Below are 24,852 nucleotides of genomic sequence, written 5' to 3' on the forward strand. Positions count from 1 at the left end.
AACTTTATTGTTATTGCACAGATTACAGGTACTGAGACAACAAAATGCAGTTTAGCTTCTAACCAGGTGCAACAAGCAGTAAAGTGAAAAGTAATGTACACAATCTACAGAATAACATATAGAATGAATTGAATGATGAATAAACAGTGAGGGCTATGAATACACTAGATATCAGCCTGTGAGCAGTATGAACAGTGTATGAATATGCTAAGATATATAAAGTATGAAAACGGTAAGCAGTGCAAGTATAGTATAAAATATATAGATATTAATTTCATGATGATAAACATTGTGGAACAATGATGAGAAATGGGAATGGAAGTGGAAACGTAAAACTGACACAAAACAACAAACTTTTGCCAAGCCAATTGGAGAGTTTCATCAGCAGCACGGGGTAAAAACCACCAATGAGCGCTCAGCTCGAGATACCAGCGAGTCGTTTCCCATCAAGCATTTCGCTTCCGCAGCCCGTGGAGAGGAACTGCGCCGCCTCGCCGCACCTCGCTCTCAAGGCTGCGGGCGTCTTTGTCCCGTGAGATTTCAACGTCTCATGTAGGCGAGCCTCCAGAGCAAGTCGGACAAAATGACTAACCCTCATGCAACGCACTAGCGAGACGTTGATCGCAACTGCGCAGGTCTCGCTTGTTTCAAACAAGCCTATTGCCTTTTTTGACAAGACAGTAGTGACGGCCATCTTGGTGACGTGTGTTGTTGTGAGAGTCTGCGAGACCAGAGTTGTAGTTCATGGAGCGTTTCACACATATTTTTATTTTCTTGACTTGCAAAATTATCTTTTAAATTGACAAACATCATATGTGTAATTCGTGGCACAATTCAAACGGGATCGAAAGATAATCTTTCTCTCTCCATTGACTTCAATACATAATTGTTCCGAAATAAGGTCCCATGGATTCGTTATTTGGAAGACTGACGTCAATGTTTGTGAGGCATTAGTGGTAGGATTTTTTTTTTAAAATCTTCTAATTAGGTGTGGTTCAGGATGGTTTTTGTTTCGGAGCAGTTTGTGGCCAATCCTACTGTGTATCAGCTAGACTGCTGTAGGAAGGTTGATTTGCGGTTAATTGCTGACCACTATAATGTTTTTGTCTCCACTGCTCTCACTAAAAGTGATCTCAAGGTTACTTTGGTATATGGGCTAGTTGAGCAGGGGGTTTTGAGTCTGCCTGATTCAGTGGAATCTCCTGGCACGGTGGCCGGGGCTGTTGCAGCAGTACCTCCTAGTGAAGGCCACGTTGATGCTCCTGGTATTCGGAGTGCTAGTGCACAGGAACAGCCCTTTACCATGCCTCACTTTGACCCGCTTTCTGCCCAGTCCTTTTTTACAGGCTCTAGGTTAGATGCCAGAATGAAAGTACGTGTGGCCCGTCTCCAGTGGGAGAAGGAGGAGCGTGATAGGGATGTTCAGCTCAGGAGGGAGCTGGAGATCATGAAGTTGGAGGCAGACACTGCTGTCCGGATGCGTTAGCTAGAGCTCCAAGCAGCTGTGGTGGGTAATTCTGCTGTTACACACTCTGGTCCTGCTGCCTCCTTCAACGTGACTAGACATATTTCTTTGGTCCCTGTGTTTCGTGAGTCAGAAGTGGAAACCTATTTTGGTGCATTTGAGCGCATTGCTGCTGCTTTGCGCTGGCCAGAAGATGTGTGGGCCATACTTGTACAGTGCAAGCTAGTCAGTAAGGCTCAGGAGGCCTGCTCTTCTCTTTCTGTCGAAGACAGTTTGGTGTATGAGAATGTTAAAGGTGCTGTTCTCAGGGCATATGAGCTGGTGCCTGAGGCCTACAGGCAGCGTTTTCGCGGCCTGGAGAAAACTCCTGGCCAGACGTATGTGGACTTCGCGAGGGAGAAGAAAGTCCTGTTTGACAGGTGGTGTAGAGCTTGTAATGCTGACGACATTACCTCAGTGTGTGAGCTAATGATGTTGGAGGAATTTAAAAAACTGTGTACCCAAGCGTACGGTAGTCTATTTGAATGAGCAGAAAGTGACTATCCTTCAGCAGGCTGCCACTCTGGCAGACGAATTTGCACTGATACACAAAAGCGGTTTTTTTCAGCGTGATCCTTCTCAGCGGGACACTTATCGTAGAGCTCCTGACAATTACGTTCCCTGTGCCAGTGTTGGATCCCAGGCTTGACAGAGCTTGTTTTTTTTTTGTCGTGACCCAGGTCATATGATAGCAGACTGTGCAGCTTGGAAGAGAAAGCAGACAGCGGATGGCAAGCACCCAGAAGGCGTGGGTTTGGTTACAGCAGTGTGTCCTAGTGGACGGGCCACTGTTAACAAAGGGCCCGATGAGTGTTTGAAACCGTTCATCTCTACTGCCTTTGTTTCTCTGTCAGGAAAGCTGGAGGACCAGCGGCAGGTCAGGGTGTTGCGAGACAGTGGTGGCTCACAGTCAGTCATCCTTGCCGGTGCCCTGCCCCTGAGTGCTGAGTCTGCCTGTGATGCGAATATGGTGGTGAGAGGTATTGAAATGGGTTTTGTGCCCGCACATCTTCACAATGTCCATGTCCAGTCTGAACTGGCTACTGGTTTCTTTCCAGTTGCTGTGCTCCCCAAATTTCCTGTCGACGGTGTGGATGTGATAATGGGTAATGATATAGCCGGAGGTAAAGTGTATCCTCTGAGTAATTATCCTCACTGTAGGGCTCGTAACAGACGTGTCACACTTGCTCATTCTGTTTCTCTCCCAGGTCCCGACACTAAGAGATTGTGTTTCTATTGTCTTGACCCTGGTCCTTTAGTGGCGGAGTGTGTGGCTTGGAAGCAGCAGGTGGCAGCTTCCAAGCATTCAATAGTATGCTTGTGAACTATGTAATGTGTGTTTTGGTAACTGTGGCCACACACGTTTTATGGAGCGGGGTGTTACGTGCCGTAGTGGGTGCTGGTGTTTGGGTGTGTGTGTCTTTCTCTCTCTCCCTCTATATTGTCTCCAGGTGCAGCCTCTCCCTCCAGGTGCAGCTTCTCCTCCAGGGCCTCCATAAAGGACCTGAGAAAAGCTGCAGTCGCTCACTCCTTCCCCTCTGGCTTCATGGGTGCAGCCTCTCCCTCCAGGTGCAGCTTCTCCTCCAGGGCCTCCATAAAGGACCTGAGAAAAGCTGCAGTCGCTCACTCCTTCCCCTCTGGCTTCATGGGTGCAGCCTGTCTCTGTCTCCGTGTGAGGCCTGTACATTTGTGCATTGTTAAGATTTGTGTTCCGGTATACATTGGTACTTTAGTTTACTTTACAAGTTGGCTGGTGAGCCTGTTTTTCTTTTTTGTCCATTAAATCCTCAATTTGTGGCTTCAGAGATCCGTTTCCGCACTTTTTTTCTCGTGCCTGGTCATTTCTGTGCTTTGTTACTTCCCTTCGTACCCCTAGATTAGGAGGGAACGTAACAAGCAGGTGCTGGTGTTGTTGCCTACACCCGGATCTGCTCTCAACGCGCGTTTCTCAGGTCCGTATGTGGTTGTAAGGCAAGTGTCTGACACCAACTATATCATTGACACACCTGAGCGTAGGAGAAAAACAAGGTTGTGCCATGTTAACATGCTTAAGTCCTATCATGCCAGGGAATTTTCCCAGGGGGAGCAGCAAGGTACTGTGGTGACTGCTGTTCCCAGCGTGGCCACTTCTCTAGCCTGTGCAGTGTTGATGGTTGAGGATGATTTGATAGTGCCCTCTGATGGTCAGCAGTGTGACTAGAAACTAGAGGTGGATGCTAGTGGTTCTGGGGCTGGTGCTGTTCTGCTGCAGGAAGGTGATGGGGGGTGTGTGCCATCCTGTGTGCTACTTCTCGATCAAGTTCAAGCGACATCAGCTGAATTATTCCACCATTGAGAAGGAAACTCTGGCCATGCTCCTTGCCCTGCAGCATTTTCAAGTGTATGTTGGGTCCAGTTCAACGCCAGTGGTGGTGTACACCGACCACAACCCACTCGTATTTTTGTCCCAGATGTTCAACCACAACCAGCGGTTGAAGCGCTGGGCCCTGTTGGCACAAGACTTCAACATCATCAAATACAAGAAGAGAGCAGATAATGTGGTGGCCGATGTACTGTCCCGTGGGTGAGACTTCACGATTTATGTCCAATAGTCTGAGTGTTTTTGGTAACTGTGGCCAAACATTTGTTTGGTTTTATAGGGGGGTGTTACGTGCCGTAGTGTTTGAGTGGGTGTGTGTGTCTTTCTCTCTCCCTCTGATTCCCCAGGTTAGGAGGGAATGTAACAAATTGTCCATTTGTTACATTCCCTCCTAACTAGGGGTACAAAGGGAAGCAACAAAACACCAAAATAACCGGGTGAGCGAAAAAGGAGAGGAAACTGTGTACTGAAGCCACAAAGTGATGTTTTAATGGACAAAAGCAAAAGGGCTCACCAGCCAACTTGCAAACTAAAATAAACAATACACGAAAAGGTAAACTGGAGCACATCTAACAATTGACAAGAACACAGGCCTCACACAGAGACAGAGACATGATGCAGCCAGAGGAGAAGGAGAGAGCGACTGCAGCCTTCCTCAGGTCCTTTATGGAGGCCCTGATTGAGGATGGGGAGCACCTGGGGAGAGGCTGCACCTGGGGACAATCAGGCTGCACCTGGGGAATCAGAGGGAGAGAGAGAAAGACACACACCCACACAAACACTACGGCACGTAACACCCCCCCCCCCCATAAAACCAAACAAGTGTTTGGCTACAGTTACCAAAAACACTCAGACTATTGGACATAAATCGTGAAATCTCACCCACGGGACAGTACATCGGCCACCACATTCTCTGAACCCTTTAATGACGGGTGTCTACTGTTGTAGTCCCGCACAATCAGAGCCCATTGCAGGAGCCGTTGATTGTGCTTGGACACGCTAGGGCAGAATATGAAGGGATCATAACAGGTAAACACCACAATTGGCCAAAGGCTGGGTCCAACATGAATCTTAAGATGTTGTAGAGCTAACACCAACACCAGGATTCGATAAACTAGCTGACGCTCTCGGGATACCGGGAGTGTCGAGAAGTCTAGAGGCTTGTCTGAGCCGGCGTGTTGCGCCGGTCTCGCGACATCCTCACGAGGAGGAGGGGGAGCCACAATTTCTGGCTTCTCCCCTGACACAGCTTCATCTGAAAGCACAGGCACAATCACCGGATCAGATAATGAGACATCAGGGTCACGTTTACTTGCCCGTGCGTGTGTAACCAGGCCAATGCCTTTTGGCGGGGACATATTCTGCCGCTGTTCCTTACGCTTCAGAGCTGCACAGTTGGCGATTACATGTCCAGGTTGATGACAATAGAAACACTCTCTCTCTTCTCCGTTCATGTTACACACACTTGCTGGCTGAGTAAATCGTGCGGCTGACACACGGCGGGATCTCTCAGTAGAGGCAGGGGAAAACACAGTTTTATGCGTCAGCACATACTCATCAGCTAACACCGCGGCAGCAGAGAGAGAGTTTACCCTTTGTTCATTCACATACTCAGCAATGCGGTCAGGCAAACACTTCTTGAATTTCTCCAACATAATCAATTCCCTCAGAGAAGAATAATCAGTGGCTTTACATGAGGCAATCCACTTATCAAACCACATCCCTTTTACTCTGGCCAACTCCACATGAGTTTGGTGAGGACCCTTCCTAAGGTGTCTAAACTTTTGTCTGTAAGCTTCGGGGACTAGCTCGTATACCCTAAGTATGGCAACCTTCACCAAGGCGTAATCTAGACTGTCCTCCAACGTAAGAGCCGCAACTGCTCCCTGAGCTTTTCCAAATAATTTACACCATCAGAGCCCAAACTTCAACCGGCCACCGCAACGCTGTAGCAATGCGCTCGAAGGCACCAAAAAAAATCTCCACTTCTGACTCACGAAATACAGGGACCAGCTGAATGTTGCTACCAACATCAAAAGCAGCAGCAGGACCTGACACTGGTTGTGTACCCGAAGAGGTATCAACTGAACCTGTCTGCAGCTCTTGCTGACGCATCCTGAAAGCTGTGTCTGCATCCAACTTTCTGATCTCCAGCTCCCTCCTGAGCTGAAACTCTCGCTCTCGCTCACGCTCCTCCTTCTCCCACTGAAGACGAGCTAACCTCACTTTCAACCTGGCATCTAATTTAGAACCAGTATGAGAGGACTCACTCCACACAAGGGAGGCCATTCTAAAAACACACAAACTAATTTTCAACACTTACACTTAAAGCACCTCACTCAACAGGCAAAATATCTGAGGCTACACAATACACAAACATCGACTCTTTCTAATAACAAGCTTAGGAGGGAGGAAGGGGAGGGACTTCACTACTCTATGGCTAGAAAGGATCCGTCTTGTGTAAATATGAAGTCACGTTCTCGTTGTAACTCTCGTTGTAATCGGTGCGGCTCGGAAACACATCTACAGCAGTAACATGCAACATACACATTAATGCAGCAGTAATATTAATAGAGAAACATCAGACATAATAGTGAAACACTGAAAGGGAACATTTTATTTATTCTACTATGGGCACTTGTAAATGTCTATAACTATGTAAATGTATCCTGTAAATATAATGTATGATGTCCTTTATTGTTTTATGTTTCATGTGGAACCTATATGCTGCAGGTCTCCCTTGAAAAAGAGATCTATGATCTCAATGGGACCAATCTGGTTAAATAAAGGTTTGAAATGAAATGAAATTAATTGCACCAGGAGCTATCTTGGGACTTTTACTGTGACAACGTTGACTTGCCTGTGAATACAAAATAAACCATAGTGTTGGTGATTGTAATGTTGTGACATACTTTTTGGTCCGGAGTTGTGGATACCCGGAATGTTATATGTGTGACACCAGTTATGAGGTAGTACAGAAAGGGAATAAAGCACAGTTAACGATACTCGCTGTCTCCTGAGTTGTCTATAATAAAGCAAGATACACATACAAAAGGACAACACTACAACTGTGAAGAGGATACCACAACACATCGTTGAATGAGGGGAGAGAAATAAAACATCCACAATTCTGGATAAGCGGTAAGCAAACTACGCTGGCTAACACACAAGGCTAACAAGCTAGCCAAGCCATCCACGAGATGGCCATGGCCAATCTCCCACATTTCCCGCAGTTTGATGTGCACACTGAACCCAGCTCTGTAGGCTCGAGGTGGAAAAGGTGGATTAAACGATTCACCAACTTCCTAGTGGCATTAGACATAAAGGAGGATACACAAAAACGTGCGCTATTACTGCACTATGCTGGATCAGACGTGTATGACATATTTGACACGCTGCCAGGAACGGGAGACGCTGATGATTATGATACGGCCATAGCGAGCCTGCAAACCTATTTCTGCCCCAAAGTAAATACTGAATATGAGATCTATATTTTCAGACAAGCCAGGCAAAATGACAGTGAGACATTGGATGCTTTCCACACGCGACTGAGACAGTTGGCGTCAACATGTGACTTTTCCGACACTGATAAGGAAATAAAGTCACAGATTATTCTAAGCTGCAGTTCCGCAGGGCGGCGCTAAAGGACAGTGATATGACACTTCAAAAACTACTGGATGCAGGTACAGCTCAAGAACTGTCAGACAAACAAGCTGCAGGTATGGAGACAGGAAGATCACAAAAAGAATTCCCAGTGCATGCTGTACAAAGAAAAGCTTCCAAAGTCATAAACAATTCAATAAATATAATAATGTGAAGCATGAATACAAAACCTGCAACAACTGTGGTGGACACTTTCCTCATGAGGGAGGACAAGCAAACTGCCCAGCAAAGGGGAAAGATTGTAAAGCATGTGGAAAATTAAATCATTTCCAAAGATGCTGAAGATCACAAAACAAAGATTATACCCCTAAAGCTGCAGAAAAACCACAACATTACCGACCAACATACAAAGTGCATCAAGTGCAGAAACAAACTGAGCAAAAGACACAGAGACCAGACAGCTCAGCAGAAGATGACTATGTGTATGTTGTATGCACACTGCAAGACAAAGCAGAACACAAACGTACACAAATTGTGGACACAGTAATACATGTTATTGTTGACTCTGGTGCGACAGTGAACATATTAGATGATGTTTCCTATGAAGAGCTAAAAGCCAGTTGTGAACTGCAACCATCTGCTGCCAAGATCTATCCTTATGGCTCATCCACTGCTCTTCCTTTGAGAGGAAAATGTAAAGCTGCAGTCCATTCAACTACTTCCACAGTAAATGCAGTTACATTCTATGTGATACAGGGTGACCATGGCTCACTGCTGAGTCGAAAGACAGCAACAGAACTAGGACTTCTGAAAGTTGTAAAAACTATGTCCACAGAAATGCCTATTTCATCCCCAAACCAGCTCCTCCATGAGTACCAAGACATCTTTCAAGGCATAGGAAAACTCAAAGATGTTCAAGTGAAGCTACACATTGATGAGTCAGTGCAACCTGTGACACAGCCACACAGGAGGATTCATTTCCACATGAGAAAAAGAGTGGAATCAGAATTAAACCAGCTACAGGAAAAAGGAGTCATCGAGAGAATCAGCGGCCCAACGCCATGGGTGTCTCCGATAGTTGCTACACCAAAACCAAAGAACCCTGACAAAGTTCGCATCTGTGTGGATATGCGCCTGCCGAACACAGCAATACAGCGAGAGCGCCACATCACACCAACTGTAGATGACCTCATCCACGACCTGAATGGAGCTGTAGTATTCTCCAAGCTGGATCTGAATGCTGGATACCATCAACTTGAGCTACATCCAGATTCAAGGTATATCACCACCTTCACTACACACACTGGCCTCTGGAGGTACACCAGACTGAACTTTGGCATTAACCCTGCCGCTGAAGTGTTTCAAAATGTCATTCAAGGAGTGTTACATGGTATTCCCAACGTCAGGAACATGAGTGATTACATCATTGTGTATGGGAAAACACAAGAAGAGCACAACAATAGCCTCAAAGCTGTTTTTCAGAGACTGAGGGAGACAAATATCACACTCAATGCTGATAAATGTGAATACAGTAAACCAGAGCTTGAGTTCTTTGGCTATATTTTTTCTGCAAAAGGCAAATCTGCAGATCCTAAAAAGATCACTGCCATCAAGAACCTTCCTCCACCCCGCATCAGAGGTTCGCAGTCTGCTCGGTATGATAACATACTGCTCACGTTTCATTCATGACTATGCCACAATCTCTGAACCTTTACGTCAACTAACAAAAAAAGACACTACTTGGTCATGGGGACCACAACAACAGTCAGCAATGGAGAGGCTAAAATCAAAGCTGATGGAAAACACTACAATGGCTTACTTTGACCCAAGGAAGAAATCCAAACTACTGGTTGATGCCAGCCCTGTTGGTCTAGGTGCCATACTCAGCCAGCACAGCCCTGACAAAGAGAGTAATGACCACATTGTTGCATATGCCAGCCGAGCACTCACACCAGTGGAACAGCGCTATTCTCAAACGGAGAGAGAAGCTCTGGCAATCCTCTGGGCATGTGAACACTTCCACCTATATCTCTTTGGGTCACACTTCACTGTTATCACAGATCACAAACCGCTTGAACTGATCTTCAACAACCCAAAAGCCACACCCCCAGCTCGGTTAGAACGCTGGCGGCTAAGACTACAACCATACAGCTACATTATCAAGTACAAAGCTGGAAAAGATAACCCTGCCGATTACATGTCCAGACATCCTATTGAGGGAAACATACCAAGCAGATCGTCTCGCATGGCTGAGGAATATGTCAACTTTGTCATTGACAATGTTGTTCCAAACGCAATGACACTTGAAGAAGTTCAAACAGAAACAAAGAATGATCCTACATTATGTAAAGTGATGCATTTTTTGAGTGCAGGACACTGGAGACATGCACCACAGGACTCAGACTACACTAATTATCCAATACGAAACAAATTGACAGTCAACGCTGGAGAGAATGTCATTCTCAGAGGAACACGACTTGTGCTACCTACCTCTCTCCAACGTAAGGCAATAAGCCTAGCCCATGACGGTCATCTTGGCATTGTTAAGACCAAACAACTGGTAAGGGAAAAGGTATGGTTTCCAGGCATAGATGAAATGGTGGAAAATATGATAAAACACTGCATACCATGTCAAGCAGCAACCTCCCAGAATCACATGGAACCACTTAATATGTCTGAACTTCCCAAAGGTCCATGGCAAAATGTTTCTATTGACTTTACAGGACCTTTCCCATCAGGTGATTACCTGCTTGTGGTTATTGATGAGTATTCCAGGTTCCCCGAAGTTGAGATACTAAAGTCCACAGCAGCCACTACAGTGATTCCCAAACTGGACAGAATCTTCTCATTCTATGGTATCCCACATGTGGTGAAAACAGATAATGGACCTCCATTCAATGGACAGCCGTTCAAAGATTTCAGCCACTATCTCGGATTCAAACACAGAAAAATAACACCGTATTGGCCGAGAGCTAATGCAGAAGCTGACGCTTCATGAAAACATTGAAGAAAACAATAACAGCCACACACCAGAGTTCCCGTTAGAATATTTTTTCGACCGTCAACATGTCCGTTAAAGTTTAAATCTTCCGGACAAAATGAGAAAAGTGCCGGTCAAAGGTCTTTGTTATTTATTGTGCTTTTAAACAAATTGATATGATTCGATATTAAACAAACTAATCATAGTAGATTAACTACATTATTCAAAAGTGAACAGTAACTTACAATAACACAGGAATAATAAACGGAGCGCTCTCCCCCTCTCCTGACAGCCCGTCAGTATCATGCAGCTTGCGGATCAGTAATGAGTGACCCGACAGTAAAACTAAAACATATCTATAACTAGTTTAGGTAGTTTGAGAGGTCATTAAAATAGCTACATGTGATATTCTAACCTGAAGTGTGATCACCGCTGCATGTGATCATGCAGAGCTGCGTGTCGACTCGTCAGCAGCAGCTGATCTCTCTCTCCCGTCAGATTAGACTTCACTCGCGTTTATGTCCATATCGATCAGATCCAGCTAGTTCTAGCTAATGATATGACTACCTGCTTATCAAAAGACACCTAAACAATAAGCGTCGCTATGCAACCGGGTGAGGCCGCAAAGTATAGCGCAGCATTATGCATTTGTTTACATGCCCACCGGAACCCCGAGGCATTACCAACAGATCAACGCACAATCAACCCATCCAGGACATCTCTTTCTCCACATTACGTGTTAGACACTATGGTTAGATATTAGAATTGACTATTCTTGTCTGTCACATAAATGGCGCAAGTTGCGCAACTGATGTGGTATTGCGCTAAACGGAAATAATTTTGAATGGACACTTTGACCGGAGAGATTTAGATTTGCCGGTCTTCAGCATATTTTACCGGTCGTAGTCCGGTAATTACCGGCTAACGGGAACTCTGCCACACACACTGAAGGAAAACCATGGAAACAGAACCTCTATAGTTGTCTTAGAAATTACCGTGCATCCCCACACGGTACTACACAGCTGACTCCAGCCGAGTTAATGTTTGGGAGAAAACTCAACACCACTCTCCCCACTCTTCATGTGACTCACCATCACACATCTGACACCAAACTCCAAGATATTGATCAGCGTGCCAAGCAACGCATGAAAGAGCATGCCGACCACAAAAACAGAGCTCGACCTTCTATCCTCAAACCAGGTGACATTGTGCTATGCCGTCAGAATATCAAAGGCAAGCTCATGACTCCTTATGGAAGCAAACCTTACACATCGTGAAGATCAGAGGATCAATGGTGGCAGCAGCTCGCCCAGGACATGAGATAACACGAAACTCCTCACACTTCAAACTGCTCCCACCTTCACTTCCTATTGGATCTGACTCAGGAATGACTGACGAAGAGGATGATCTGGATCTACAACTTCCTGACCCACCAGAGAGGAAACTCATCAGCTCCAAAATGAGAATATCAACCCCGAAGGTCCAGTTCCAACCAGATATTCAATCAGAACAAACAGGAGACCACCACAACGTCTCATTGCTGAAATATGACTTCAAGAAGTCAAGAGACTGCAGATAGTTGAACAATTACAAAAAGGACATTTTTGCTAGTGACAAAGAAGACTCAGTCATTTAAGTTAAAACATTGAGACATTAATTTCTTCATTTGATTACTAAGAATAAGAGACCTTTCTTACTGAAATTCTTATTTACATTTCGTTAATATCAAAAGTCAATGTTCATCTGAAATAAGGGAGGGATGTAATGTTGTGACATACTCTTTGGTCCGGAGTTGTGCATACCCGGAATGTTATATGTGTGACACCAGTTATGAGGTAGTACAGAGCGGGAATAAAGCACAGTTAATGATACTCGCTGTCTCCTGAGTTGTCTATAGTAAAGCAAGATACACATACAAAAGGACAACACTACAGTGATCTACAGTGTTGTCATTCTTCTTTGAACAGCAAGACCGCTAACACCCTATTTCAACAATCACACTCCCTGTAATTGACATAATTAATAGATAGTTTAGCTTCTCACCATCATTTGCTGTGGCCCACTGATGTTAACGATCGTAACTGAAAGGCTGCCTGCCAAACGTAAACATTCAGCCACGTGACTTGCAAACTCTCGCGTGAGTTTTACACAAGACGGATCCTTTCTAGCCATAACCCCAGGAGTGCGGTCCTGAGACTGCAGTCTCCGACGCTGCAGCTTCATGCTACTCGACCTAATGTCAATAATCTGCATTGCAAACATGACACAAGGTGGAGCCATATCCATGTCATTCATGTCAGTGAATGTACTACTTTGAATTTACCCTCTGTATGTGTTAAAGGTCCCTTGTAAATAAAAGCCTTGAATCAAAATATTAGATTTTTTGGGGGGTTTCTAATCCAGGCACCTTCATGGGCTTGGCTTTTTACAGCAACACGTTATTCAATCTCTCATATTTTAAGCTGTAGTCATTTGCTATGTTGGCCAAATACTTTGGATCCAGAGTGAAATACATCTCAAACACCTCTGGACATTTGAGGATCAACCCTAAAGCCAATACCATGCCAACATAATTTGTATTTATTTAAAAACAGAAAAGGTTTAAGAAGCATCATCAACTCTTCTTTGAGGGTTTGAACGAGACACTGAATAAGTAACAGGTATAAAAAAACAAGTAGTCACCATTGTACCAATAACCCTGCCTAATAATCCAGCCTATCTAATCTATATTAATCTGTCCTCCCACGCTGTCATGCTATGTAGGACTGTCTGTACCTGACCTGGATGCTTACATGGAGACGGCCACAAATTGATTGTATCGTACCTCAACTTTAACTTTAGCACATCTCTGTGTTTTAATTTGGGGGGTAATTCAAGACAATTGTAAATAAGAAACACTCCCACACACACAGCCCCTTTCCCCAAACCCATCTGTTCCCTGAGCTCGCCCTGAATCAATAATGCTTCTCCCCTCTCTATAAACCCGCCACAAACCCTTCCCTGCTGCTGAATTCTGCCAAATCACTTTATTCCCCCATCTCTATCCACACACACACACACACACACACACACACACACACACACACACACACACACACACACAACACACACACACACACACACACACACCACACACACACACACACACACACACACACACACACACACACACACACACACACACACACACACACACACACACACACACACACACACACACACACACAACGCACGCACACACGCACTCACTCACTCACAAGCTGCCCCTCACCCTCTCTTCCAGGATGATTCTAGTCCATTCCCATTGAGCAGCATTAGCATACAGATGTTGGAGTGAAAAGGGGAAAGCAGGGAAACACAAAGGGGGCCTGCATGACCAGGAGGGGAGGGAGGGGTCGAGGGGCTGCACAGGGATGGCCCTTGGCCTTTTTAAGGTCTTACAGACACACACACACATTCATGCACACCCACAGACACACAAACACTACCATGGGTATTGAATGGTAAGTAGCCATGGGGGTTGTGGGAGTCTGCTCCTGCTTCACTCCACTGTTATTCATTCACCAGAGGGAAACCCTAGCAGGCCCACAGCTGAATGCCAACAACAACACACACACACACACACCACACACACACACACACACACACACACACACACACACACACACACACACACACACACACACACACACACACACACACACACAATCACACACACACACACACACATACACACACACACACCACACACACACACACACACACACACACACAACAAATGCTCACACAGGAACATGTTTTGTGAGCTAGCCTCTTAAAACCTTTTTTCATCTCACTTTAATAGTAACACGCTCAGTCCGAGGTTCCAGTATGTCCCTCAGGTCACTGTTTAGTCTACAATGTAAATGACTAATAAGAAAAATAGAAAATAGAAACATTTTAACAGCAACAAAAATACTTGAATACATATGATTACCTTGCACAACTGTTATTTACTATTTCTGTATACCATCCTATGTATATATGTTATATACTGTATGTTATGTCTACATTTCTGCTGCTGTAGTATATCGGTCTTTTAGAGAGAATTCTAATCTATCCAGAATATTTGATATTGTGTATTCTGTGTGATATGTATTTTCTACTGTAGATATTTGCTGTTTATTTTTACCTCATTATGTAAAAACGTTATTCCACGTTTTAATGATCTATGTGTTTGTTGTAAGAGATTGTATTGATGGGTGATTTTGGGCGTGACAGCATGTTTCAGTTGAGTGTTTATTTCTTGGTCATAACTAAGTGTACTTCAGGAAACTCAAGTTAACTTTTATAACACTACATCTTACCAATAAATAACACAGTACAGCTGATGTTAGAACATATTTAGATTTGACAACAAAAAACAAGATTTGACAACAAAAAACATTATTGGATTCTTAAATACAGTGTAGGCCTATTGTAAAAGATTAAACTAGCCAACAGTCTATCAAATAAGCTCCGCCTCCACCAACACATAAATGGTACTTATTTTTCAACACACACACACACACACACACACACACACACACACACACACACACACACACACACACACACACACACACACACACACACACACACACACACACACACACACACACACACACACACCATGTATACATCACTTCAGGGGACATTACATTGACTTACATGCATTTCCTGGAGACTTATCCTAACCTTAACCATAACCAACACATGCCTAACCCTAACCCTAACCTAACCCTAACCCTTACCCTAACCCTAACCAAGTCTTCACCCTAAAATGAATGATTCCCCTCATGGGGACCTCCAATTTGTCCCCATAAGGGAGGCGAGTCCCCACACGTGACTATGTAAACAGATTTAGGTCCCCACAAGTATAGTAATGCTAGACCACACACACACACACACACACACACACACACACACACACACACACACACACACACACACACACACACACACACACACACACACTGGAGAACATCAACTTCTGCTCCACTTTGTGTGAATAGATGGAAATCAGTAACAAGTATCTCTGTGCCCCATTGTGTTCTGGGAAGTCTTTGTTCGAGCATCTGTTGCCCAAACATTCTCCTCAGTGCCACTCACTCTAAATTGGTCTGTTGAGACGAGTTGTAACCAAACTCACTCCTCTTCCCACACCACACACACACAACACACACAGCGGGGAAGGTTGGGAGATTCCCTGAACACGAAAGAGTTAAGTTTGTTCTTTTGTCTCCATGATCGTTTAGAACCAGGAAGTAGTGGCAGAATTGTATAGGGATGCTGGTGGGAAGGCTTTTCCAAAAATGAACATTTCTGTAAGAGCATAATGTTAACCACAAAATATTTCTTAAAAAGCTTTTTGCAACAAAAAAAAGCTCATGTTGCACTAAAAAACAAAACAAATAGATGAAGGCCAATTATTTCAGTATGTGTTTGTATAAATTGGAATAAAGCAAGTCCAAATATAAATTGAGTTTCCCAAAGAAATCAATTATATTAAGTGTACAGTTAATATAAATATACACCTCCTTTGTTTCTGCATCTCCTCATATTATCCATATTCTTTAATGTCATATAAAGATGTGGTCCACAGTTCTTCTCATCCAGCGGAGCTAACCTGAGTCCGAGGGATCACTTTGTGTCATGAGACAATCTGTGCAGAAAACTTGATCAAAATATATGGTTTTTGAGAGAGGGTGTGATGTGATTATACTCTGTTCAGTCCATGTGGATCAGAATTAGAGAAACGATTTAAAGAGCTGTGTGTTGGATTTCATTTTTTCAAAATGTATGTTGCATTATATTTAGAACAAGTTTTTATTGTTTATTTAACTCAGAAATTACTCAAGATTACAAATGATCTGATTCATAGGAGAATATCTATAATCCTGAAACACCCTGGATGTTACTTTAGACTTAATGCACACAACATGACAAAAAATAACACTTAGGTGTGATGAGATGCAGACAGCTGAGCAATCATTTTTCAAAGACTTTTATTTTGAAATGAAATGGGACAAATATATTAAGATAAAGAGCCAGCATGTGAACATAACCCATGGAATGTAAACAATAAATGCACTTAAATTATGCAAAACAAGAAACACAATTTAACACCACAATATAGGTTTTGCTTTGAAAAGCAAAATAAATAAGACTTTAAGTTAACAAAAGTTACAAAAGCTGCTTGCTGCCGGGTCTGCAGCAACAGAGCGTCTCTGGACTATTTCTCCACAAACACACACCATAAAAGTCTTGATTTCCCCTGCCGCTCAGTCAGCAAGGTCGACCTACAAACACATTGTCATCAAGGCAACTCTGATAGATAAAATTAAACAGTAATCAAAGGTAACCTTTTCACCTTCCGTTTACATCACAATAGAAGTAGATAGCACACAGGATTTAAAGAGTGTAGGAATTTCCATACACCACGACCAAATGCAGTACAGCAGTCTCAGATTAGGCAAACATGCACAATGACATATTAACACTCTTTTCTAAATAATGTCCTTATCATTTGATAGCTGTGCTGCTCCTAAACTAATGATCTTAGTGTAAACATATTTTAATTTATAACTGCTGACTCTGAGGTCATGAACCACTCTTTCAACACCATTTTGCTTTGTATAGAGATAACATCACTAAACAAACTGAACAAGGTTATTACAGTCAGAGGCTTAGTGGAGAGGAGTAGACTCACTGTGTGCTGACACCATCAGCAGTTAGCATGGCTAATGCTACTGATCCCAGATGTTTCAGAGGCAGTACCATCAGAAGGCTCCTCTCGTGGAAGATAACCACTAACTTACTAATCGAGCTGCTCATGGTGTTAACTCAGTGAGACTTGATTTCTGCTGGCCATTTAGCCAATAAGGCAACATACGTACTTATAGAATGCCAAAAATGTTTCTCTCCCTCCCTTTGTCTCCTCTCCGCTAGCCTCATTAAAGCTACTGGATAGCATAAACCGAGCAGATGGCCATCATGAATGCAAAGTAAAGCAACGTTTCTCTAGCATTATAACACAGCATGAACACAGACACAGATCACACATATCAACCTATACAAAAACAATAAATATCTAGAAACATCTAGAAATGTTTTAGCTATAATATCAATATCATAAAACTGTATATTACCTGTTGGTAAAAGGCTAGGCTAGGTGTTAGCAATACTAGGTTAGGGTAACTAACACCAATTTTGGTAACTAGAGAGTCAGTGGGGTGCCTAAACTTGTTGTTGCTGATGTTTAGTTTAGCTATATCTGAGCCATACAGTTAATATGGCTGACAAATACAATCAGGTGGCCACAGCCATGCAACCAATCAATCAGTGACAGCATACAGTACTCAGCCTCTTACTCGTGGAAAAGAAGCTCACAGGTGGAGAGCCCTGATATGACTGGCATCACTCTAAACTGTTGCAAGGAACACAAATAAGCCAGTTGTGAAAAAATAACTTTGCTATCCTAAAAAAGTACTCCAGTCATGCACAGGGCATACAACATTAATCTTAAGATTTCATCAGGGTACAGGGAATTGGTATACAACAGTATACAGCAGTAACAATGGCAACAAATAAAAAACTTAAAAAAAATAACAAAACAGGAGTCAGCTAAAACTGGACGAACACTGAGCAGCACTACAACTGCTTGGATGAGAAATGCAATATGCACAAAGTTGGGTACTCTTACCCGGCTGGGTTCAGGGAGGAACTGGAACACTATGTTCAAATCGAAAGCGACTTGTATCTCAACTGTTTAAAAAGTCTAGTTGTGATAATGGAGTTTCTGCTTTATTTACATCAAATATTGTGCTAGTTTGTTGATTTTGGACTGGAGAGAAAAAATCTGATCCTCTTCACATAGATTTTTCCAGGTCTCCAATGGGATTTTCACCTGGTTAAATAAAGGCTACAAACAATAAAACCATCCGTCCCCCATTAAACTCAGCCCTGCAGTAAACCATCCCTATTCGTCTGTGACGGACAGCCGGCTGAAGATGGGAAGGCGCCGGCCCTCGAAGCTCGGAGACTCGGTGCCGCTGGAGGCCGAGCTGAGGGAGCAGGAGGAGGTGTAGCCCTCCTCGGAGAGGGACTCCGCGGAGGAGCAGCGCTGCAGACTGTGCAGGGAGACGGGCAGCTGCTGGGGGAGGAGGTAGGGGAGGTTTGGGTTCTTGGAGGTGAAAGTGGACGCGACAAACTTGGAGCTGATAGAGTCGGTCACCGCGTAGAACCGCAGAGACGAGTCCCCGCTGTCCCCACCCAGCTCTGGGACCCCAGAGAAGGGGTAGGGACACTGCTTCAGGGACCCCGGCTCAGGGAAGAGGGGGGAGAGGAGCTCTGGGCTCCCTGTGGAGGAGGGAGGGGGGGAGACTGAGGAGGCCCGGGTGAAGAGGAAGGAGGAAGGCTGCGACTCCTCCACCGGTTGGAAAGTCTGTGGAGAGGAGGAGAAGCCTGCAAAGCTGACGCTGTGACGCAGCAGGGGGGGCCTCATCCTGGGTTTCTGTGAAGGGCCCCCGCCGTCCAGCATCTCGTCTGCGTTGTGGATGAAGTGGCAGCGGGCGCCGTATGGGCAGAAGCCGATGGTGTGGAAGGTGCGGCATGGCTCCGTCTTGTACTTGGGGTGCCGGCTCAGGCCCCTCATCTCGTCCATGCCGTGGGCAAACTGACACTTGGCCCCGTACTTGCAGGTCCCGTTTTCTTCGTAGGTGCGGCAGAGTTCGGTCTTGTACCGGGTGGAGATGTGAGGGGGGGATACTGGGGATATGGTATCAGAGGGGGAGGCAATGGAAGAGAGAGAGGTGTTGCTGAGGCAGAAGCCTGGTGGGGGGAGCAGCACCTTGGGGGTCAAGTTAGCCAGTTTGTCCTCTCTGGCTGCCAGGCTGTGGCCCTCGATCATGCTGACCGAGCGGTCCACTCTGAAGGGGATGTGACTGAGCGAGGAGCGAGGGAGCTGACCGTCCTGGCTCCACTGCTGGGGGGGGGCCATGTTGAACCCCCACCCGGCTGAGTCAGCCACCTCAGAGCTGCTGCTGCTGCTGCTGCTGCTGTTGAACTTGGAGTTGGGGAGGGTCACCGGGCACAGGGAGTGGCGGCGCTGGAAGCCCAGGACCCTCTGGTTCTGGTTCTGTGGTGGCAGAGAGCCGGGTAGAGGGCCATCTGTCGCCTCCATGCCGCGGAAGTTCTGTCACACAAAAGAGAGGAGAAGAATAGATGTGAGCTTTATGCATTCCTGGAGCACTGGAGCGAGGCAGGGCCAAGCCGAGCTGAAGGGAGATTTCAAAGCTGCAGCTAAAGCAACTGAGAACATTTTATTAAGAAGTACGATTGTTTTTTAACTTGAGAAAAATATATGAAACCACAAAACTGTTCTTGCAGTTTAAGATTTGGTGTCAGATTTTCTGTTAAAACAAGCTGCCCACTCTACATTTCCAATTTTCACAAGTTCACAATGTTTTAAGACAGACTCACTCCAATCTAGATTCACCCCAAAACTGAAAAGACTTATTCCTATGGGCCATATTCCTACAGTTTAGATACATCCAAAAACCACTTCATCTATATGTAAATTACTTCTACTACTTTTTATCTCTGCATTTTATTATTCTACTGAATAAGATGTTACATGACTTTTCCCTAGTTTTGTCTGCCAAGCCAGACCTCATCACAGTTGGATGCAGAAAGTTAGTCAATACTTGTAAATAGTGTGAATTGTGATGTGTTGCTCTCACCTTGAAGAACTCCTCATCCAGTTCCAGGAAAGGCGTTAGAAAGCCGGAGGGCATGGTTCGCTCCAATGTCCTCGCTGAGTGAAGTCTGGGGTCTGGTCCCTCAGTGCAGCAAGGCTGGGGGGGAGAGAAAGAATACAGAGCCTGGCCTCTAAAGAGCTGAGCCGGCACAGAAAGGGTTTCAGGGCCCGGAGAGCCTCGGAGAGTTCCGTCCCTTGAAGGTCGTTCTTTGGCGGTCAGGAGAAACTGTTCTCCCAGAGCGGAAAGAGGTGTTTGTAGGGAAGGGGAGAGAAGTGAAGAAGTAGTCCGGTCCGTTGAGAGGGAGTCAGTGAGGGGGGAGAGAGAGCAATGTGACCCTTTGGAAGAAAGTTCCTCCACCATCTGTTGGAATCTGCTTAAATAGTTGGGGAAACCCCCATACACACCCACCCCCTCCCTGTGTTCTTCAGGGGGCAGGGCAGGGAGTGTGTGTGTTAATGTGTGTTAAAGTGTGTGTGTTGGGGGGGATGGGGTCCTGCATTGTAATAGTGTGCTGGGGGGCAGGGTGGGCACAGAAAGAAGAGGGGGAGCTGAATGAAGCTACTTTTACAGCCATTCATTACCAAATCCTTAAAGATGCATTCTTCTCTCTGTAACCGCCCCCCCCTCACTTTGTGACGATCGATACAGCTAAGGAGATAATTACAAGTGTTGCAAACACAACAAATACATGTACTGTCATTATCTTTAATCAGAATGTCCTCGTTAAAATGCAGCATTGTTTCTTAATTTATCTAAAAGTATGCTTGTACTACTCTTTTCGGTCAAATGTTTTAAACAAGTTGACAGAAAAGGGATAAACATGCTACATGGGAGAAGATAAATGCTTTTTCGTAGATATTTTGATAAAAGAAGCTCATTTGAATTACATGACTGCTGTAAGAAAATGACAATACACTTTAAATAAAAAAGGCCCACATATCTTTTCAACTTTGCAATGGTTTCTGTTTTAGCCAACATAATATTCTGTCATGATTATTCCTCACTAATACTGGATTTCTTTCTAGTACTTAGTGTAACAACAGTTTAAGCAATCCCACTCCAGAACATGTAAGAGTAATAACTTGATAACTTGTTTCAGACTTGATTCCCACTGGATTGGGTTTGTACTTGATGGAAAAGTTGACTTCCAGCACATGATATCCACTTTCTTAATGTCTTTCATTTTTGTAAAGCACTTTGAATTGCCTTGTGTTGAAAGGTGCTATAAATACACTTGCCTTGCCTAGTACTTCAAGTACGCACAAACTGGGATATTAAAAAGAGTTATGGTCTCTAATGTGACATTGTAGCTTATTATAGCTTTAATGAAAATAACAGAATAAATTACAACAGCTATAGAAAGAAAGAAATACACAATAGGTGTATTTATTGACTTAAAAAAGGCACCATAGACCACTACCTATTCATTTCGAAATGACATAGATATGGTGTGAGAGGAGTAGTTCTAGATTGGTTAAAAAGTTATTTAGATAACAGACAACAATATGTACAATATGCTGGTAGTACATTCCGATGTATGTGTATGAACATAGAATGTGGTGTCCCACAGGGCTCGGTTTTAGGGCCTAAACTTGTTATCTTGTACATCAATGACATATGTGAAACGTCAACATTATTGCAATTTGTGTTGTTTGCAGACGACACCAATTTTTTTTGTTCAGGAGATGATTTAAACATTTTAGCAAAGTGTATTGGACATGAAATGGTCACACTTAAAAGATGGTTTGATGAAAATAAGTTAACCCTAAATTTGAATAAAACTAAGTTTATGGTGTTTGCAAATAGAACAAAAGATGAAAACATTGATGGAGTTTTTATTGAAAGGGTTTCTGAATTTCGATTCTGAGGTGTGACGCTGGATGAAAACTTGACATGGAAATCACACATAGCACATGTTAAAACCAAAGTGACTTGGAATATTTCTGTTCTAAACAAGGCAAAGTATTTGCTAGATTACAAGGCATTGAGGATGTTGTACCGTTCACTCATTTTGCCATTTTTCATGTATTGTATAGAAGTGTGGGGCAACACGTACATGAGCAATATAAAGCCATTGTCAATATTACAGAAAAGGGCAGTAAGAATAATTCATAAAGCTGATTCAAGAGAACACACCAACAGACTGTTTTTTAAGTCAGGACTCTTGAAACTCAAAGACATAGCTGAGCTGCAGACATTATCAGTAATGCACAAAGCAGAATGTTACCAGTATATTCACAACAGTTGTTTGTTTTTGGATCAGACAAGGAAGACCACAGAAGGACATTTTATTTTAAGCATCCTTACTCTTAAAGAGCCTGTGACAGCATCCCAACAGCTGTTGTGCAATGACATATTGGGCTACTAGTAATCTCGAACCGTCAGTTTAAAAAAGAAGGTGCGATACCGTTTCGTTAAATATTAATAATTTCGAACATCGCGGGGAAATTCCTTCGACTCATTTTGAAGTTTTGGGGGAAGCCGGAAGTGACGTCAATGCGGGAACGCTTCACGGTGCGGCGAGAGAGCCAAACACGGACAAAGTGTGTTGTCATGCGTAGAAATGGTGAATTACTGAGTTTTGGCACGTTAATAACGTTTTAATGAAGTTGACTACAGTATATTCATATTTGTCAGTGCTTTCATGTCAATTCGGCGAACATAAACATAAATGATCGTGGTGAAGATGATGATTACATTAGGATTAAAAATCGGTAGTGAGAGCTACTGAATTTCCTCCCGTAGGATGTGATATAAAAACAAATCGATTATTTTTGTAGTTGTAAACTCAAGTGGATGAAACTACATGTATTAGTGCTTTCATGTCAATTCGGCGAACATATGATAGATTAAATGATCGTGAGAATGATGATTAAAAATCGTTTGTTTGTGCCGGTCTGCATTTCCTGATGAGAAAACAAACCGATGCTTTTTGTAGTTGTAGTACACCAACATGGATTAAACGTGTGGTTTTTTTACCACAATGTTGGGGAAATTAATGGATAAAATGCACGGATTATTATTATTATTATTATTATTCCCACCGATCGGGACACTAGGTCCACCGTTTCCCCGCAGCGAGGCTCCCCCCGTTGACAGTTTACGTGGGCTGGGTGCAGTGGCGGACTGGCCATCGGGACGAATCCCGATGGGCCGGTACCGAAGTGGGCCGGTCGGATAGTCACTAGCACATCCCCCATAGGCGGCGCGTGAGGCTCAGGTTTGGGAAGGCTAAATAACTTTTTTTACCTGACGCTGCCCGCCTCCGGCGTCTATAGAAAAGAGATCAACTCAGTGTGCGGAGTTTAAATCTCTCAAGTCATATTACGGGATAAAGGAAATACAGTTTAAACTGCCGTATGCAGAGAAGACGCCGACGTGTCGCACTTATCATTCATATTACATCATCAATCAGATCATCGATCATATAATATCATAATATATCATATATTTCCTTATCTGCCGTGTCTGGCCGTGCAACACTTACAGTGTCACATACTGTATGCAGAAGTATTATTTTAAGCAACACATTATGTTGACGAAACACTCGAGTCAAATGTAATTAAAGTCAGATCCACTCGTGTCTTAGACGTGAACGTGCTCTCAGCTGGAGAGAGAAACCCTGGCTTGATTTACCGAGTTGATAACCAGCGTCGTAGGACCGCTTAGCGAGATCTCGTTTGTTAGTTTGTTGTTGTTAGTTAGTTTGTTACTCAAACATATCCAGGGTCTGTTGAACTGGCTTCGTAGTACAGGGCACAGGTGGCTAGCAGCGCTAATGTCAAAGACACAGACATTGCATTATATTTGTATTTTACCAGGATGCAGTGACACAAATATTTACATTTACTATCTACAGCACCCGCCGCCCCTGACATCCCCGACTCCCCCCGTTGACAATTTACTAGCGGTACCGAAGTGGGCCGGTCGAGAGTCCCGGGATGATTGTTAGTCCCAGTCCACCACTGGCTACATGACCGTATGATCGCCATATTGACGCACCTAATTCCTAAACTTCTAACAGATACAACATAAACCGATCCTTCAGCCTCATATGAGCTCTCAGACACGTTCAACATTAAACTGTCATCGCTGTCTGAGCTTGCTGCTGTGTGCACCATCGTGCGTTTACATGCAGATGCTGGGATCCTGAACGGTGCAGCTGGAGCGCTGTGCCCGCAATGACGTCACACATCATTTGGCGGGTCTTGAAGAATCCCAGAGAAGATCCAGAAAATGGTCAACATTGAAGGGCAGATTAATGGTTATCAAAGTACAAATATCCAAAATCAGTTCAGTAACGGTTTTCAAGGGGACAATATTTACTCAAATTGATGGGTTTGGATGATGGGGGAAACTCGTGTCACAAGCTCTTTAAGCAAATTTCGGTGGTTGGTGTAAAATAGTGGAATCCTCAACAGAAGGATCTAAAGAATTGTATATGTATTTTTCAGTTAAAGAAATTGTATAAATTAAGAAAAATTGGACTATATGAAGCAGAATGTGAAAAAGTCTATGTACTCTGGTCCTGCATTGCTAAATATTTGTCTTCATTTGCAGGTCCCATTGTTATTAGGGCCCGAGCACGGAGCGCTAGGACCCAACGGCGTCCTAGCACGAAGTGCGA

At 44.0% G+C, this 24,852-nt stretch overlaps 1 protein-coding gene across 1 annotated transcript; it reads right to left on the reverse strand.

Annotated features, from left to right (window-relative positions):
• Positions 1 to 16,455: 16,455 nt before the first annotated feature.
• On the reverse strand, positions 16,456 to 20,597 carry LOC117560694 (mRNA decay activator protein ZFP36). The gene is made up of 2 exons (XM_034237640.1): positions 20,208 to 20,597; positions 16,456 to 19,660 (listed from the first exon to the last, which is right to left on the reverse strand). Exons 1-2 carry the CDS (start codon positions 20,583 to 20,585, stop codon positions 18,446 to 18,448), a joined length of 1,593 nt encoding a protein of 530 aa, XP_034093531.1. The 5' UTR covers positions 20,586 to 20,597; the 3' UTR covers positions 16,456 to 18,445.
• Between the last annotated feature and the right edge of the window lie 4,255 nt (positions 20,598 to 24,852).

Source organism: Gymnodraco acuticeps, unplaced genomic scaffold, assembly GCF_902827175.1.
Source record: "Gymnodraco acuticeps unplaced genomic scaffold, fGymAcu1.1, whole genome shotgun sequence".
NCBI lineage: Eukaryota > Metazoa > Chordata > Actinopteri > Perciformes > Bathydraconidae > Gymnodraco > Gymnodraco acuticeps.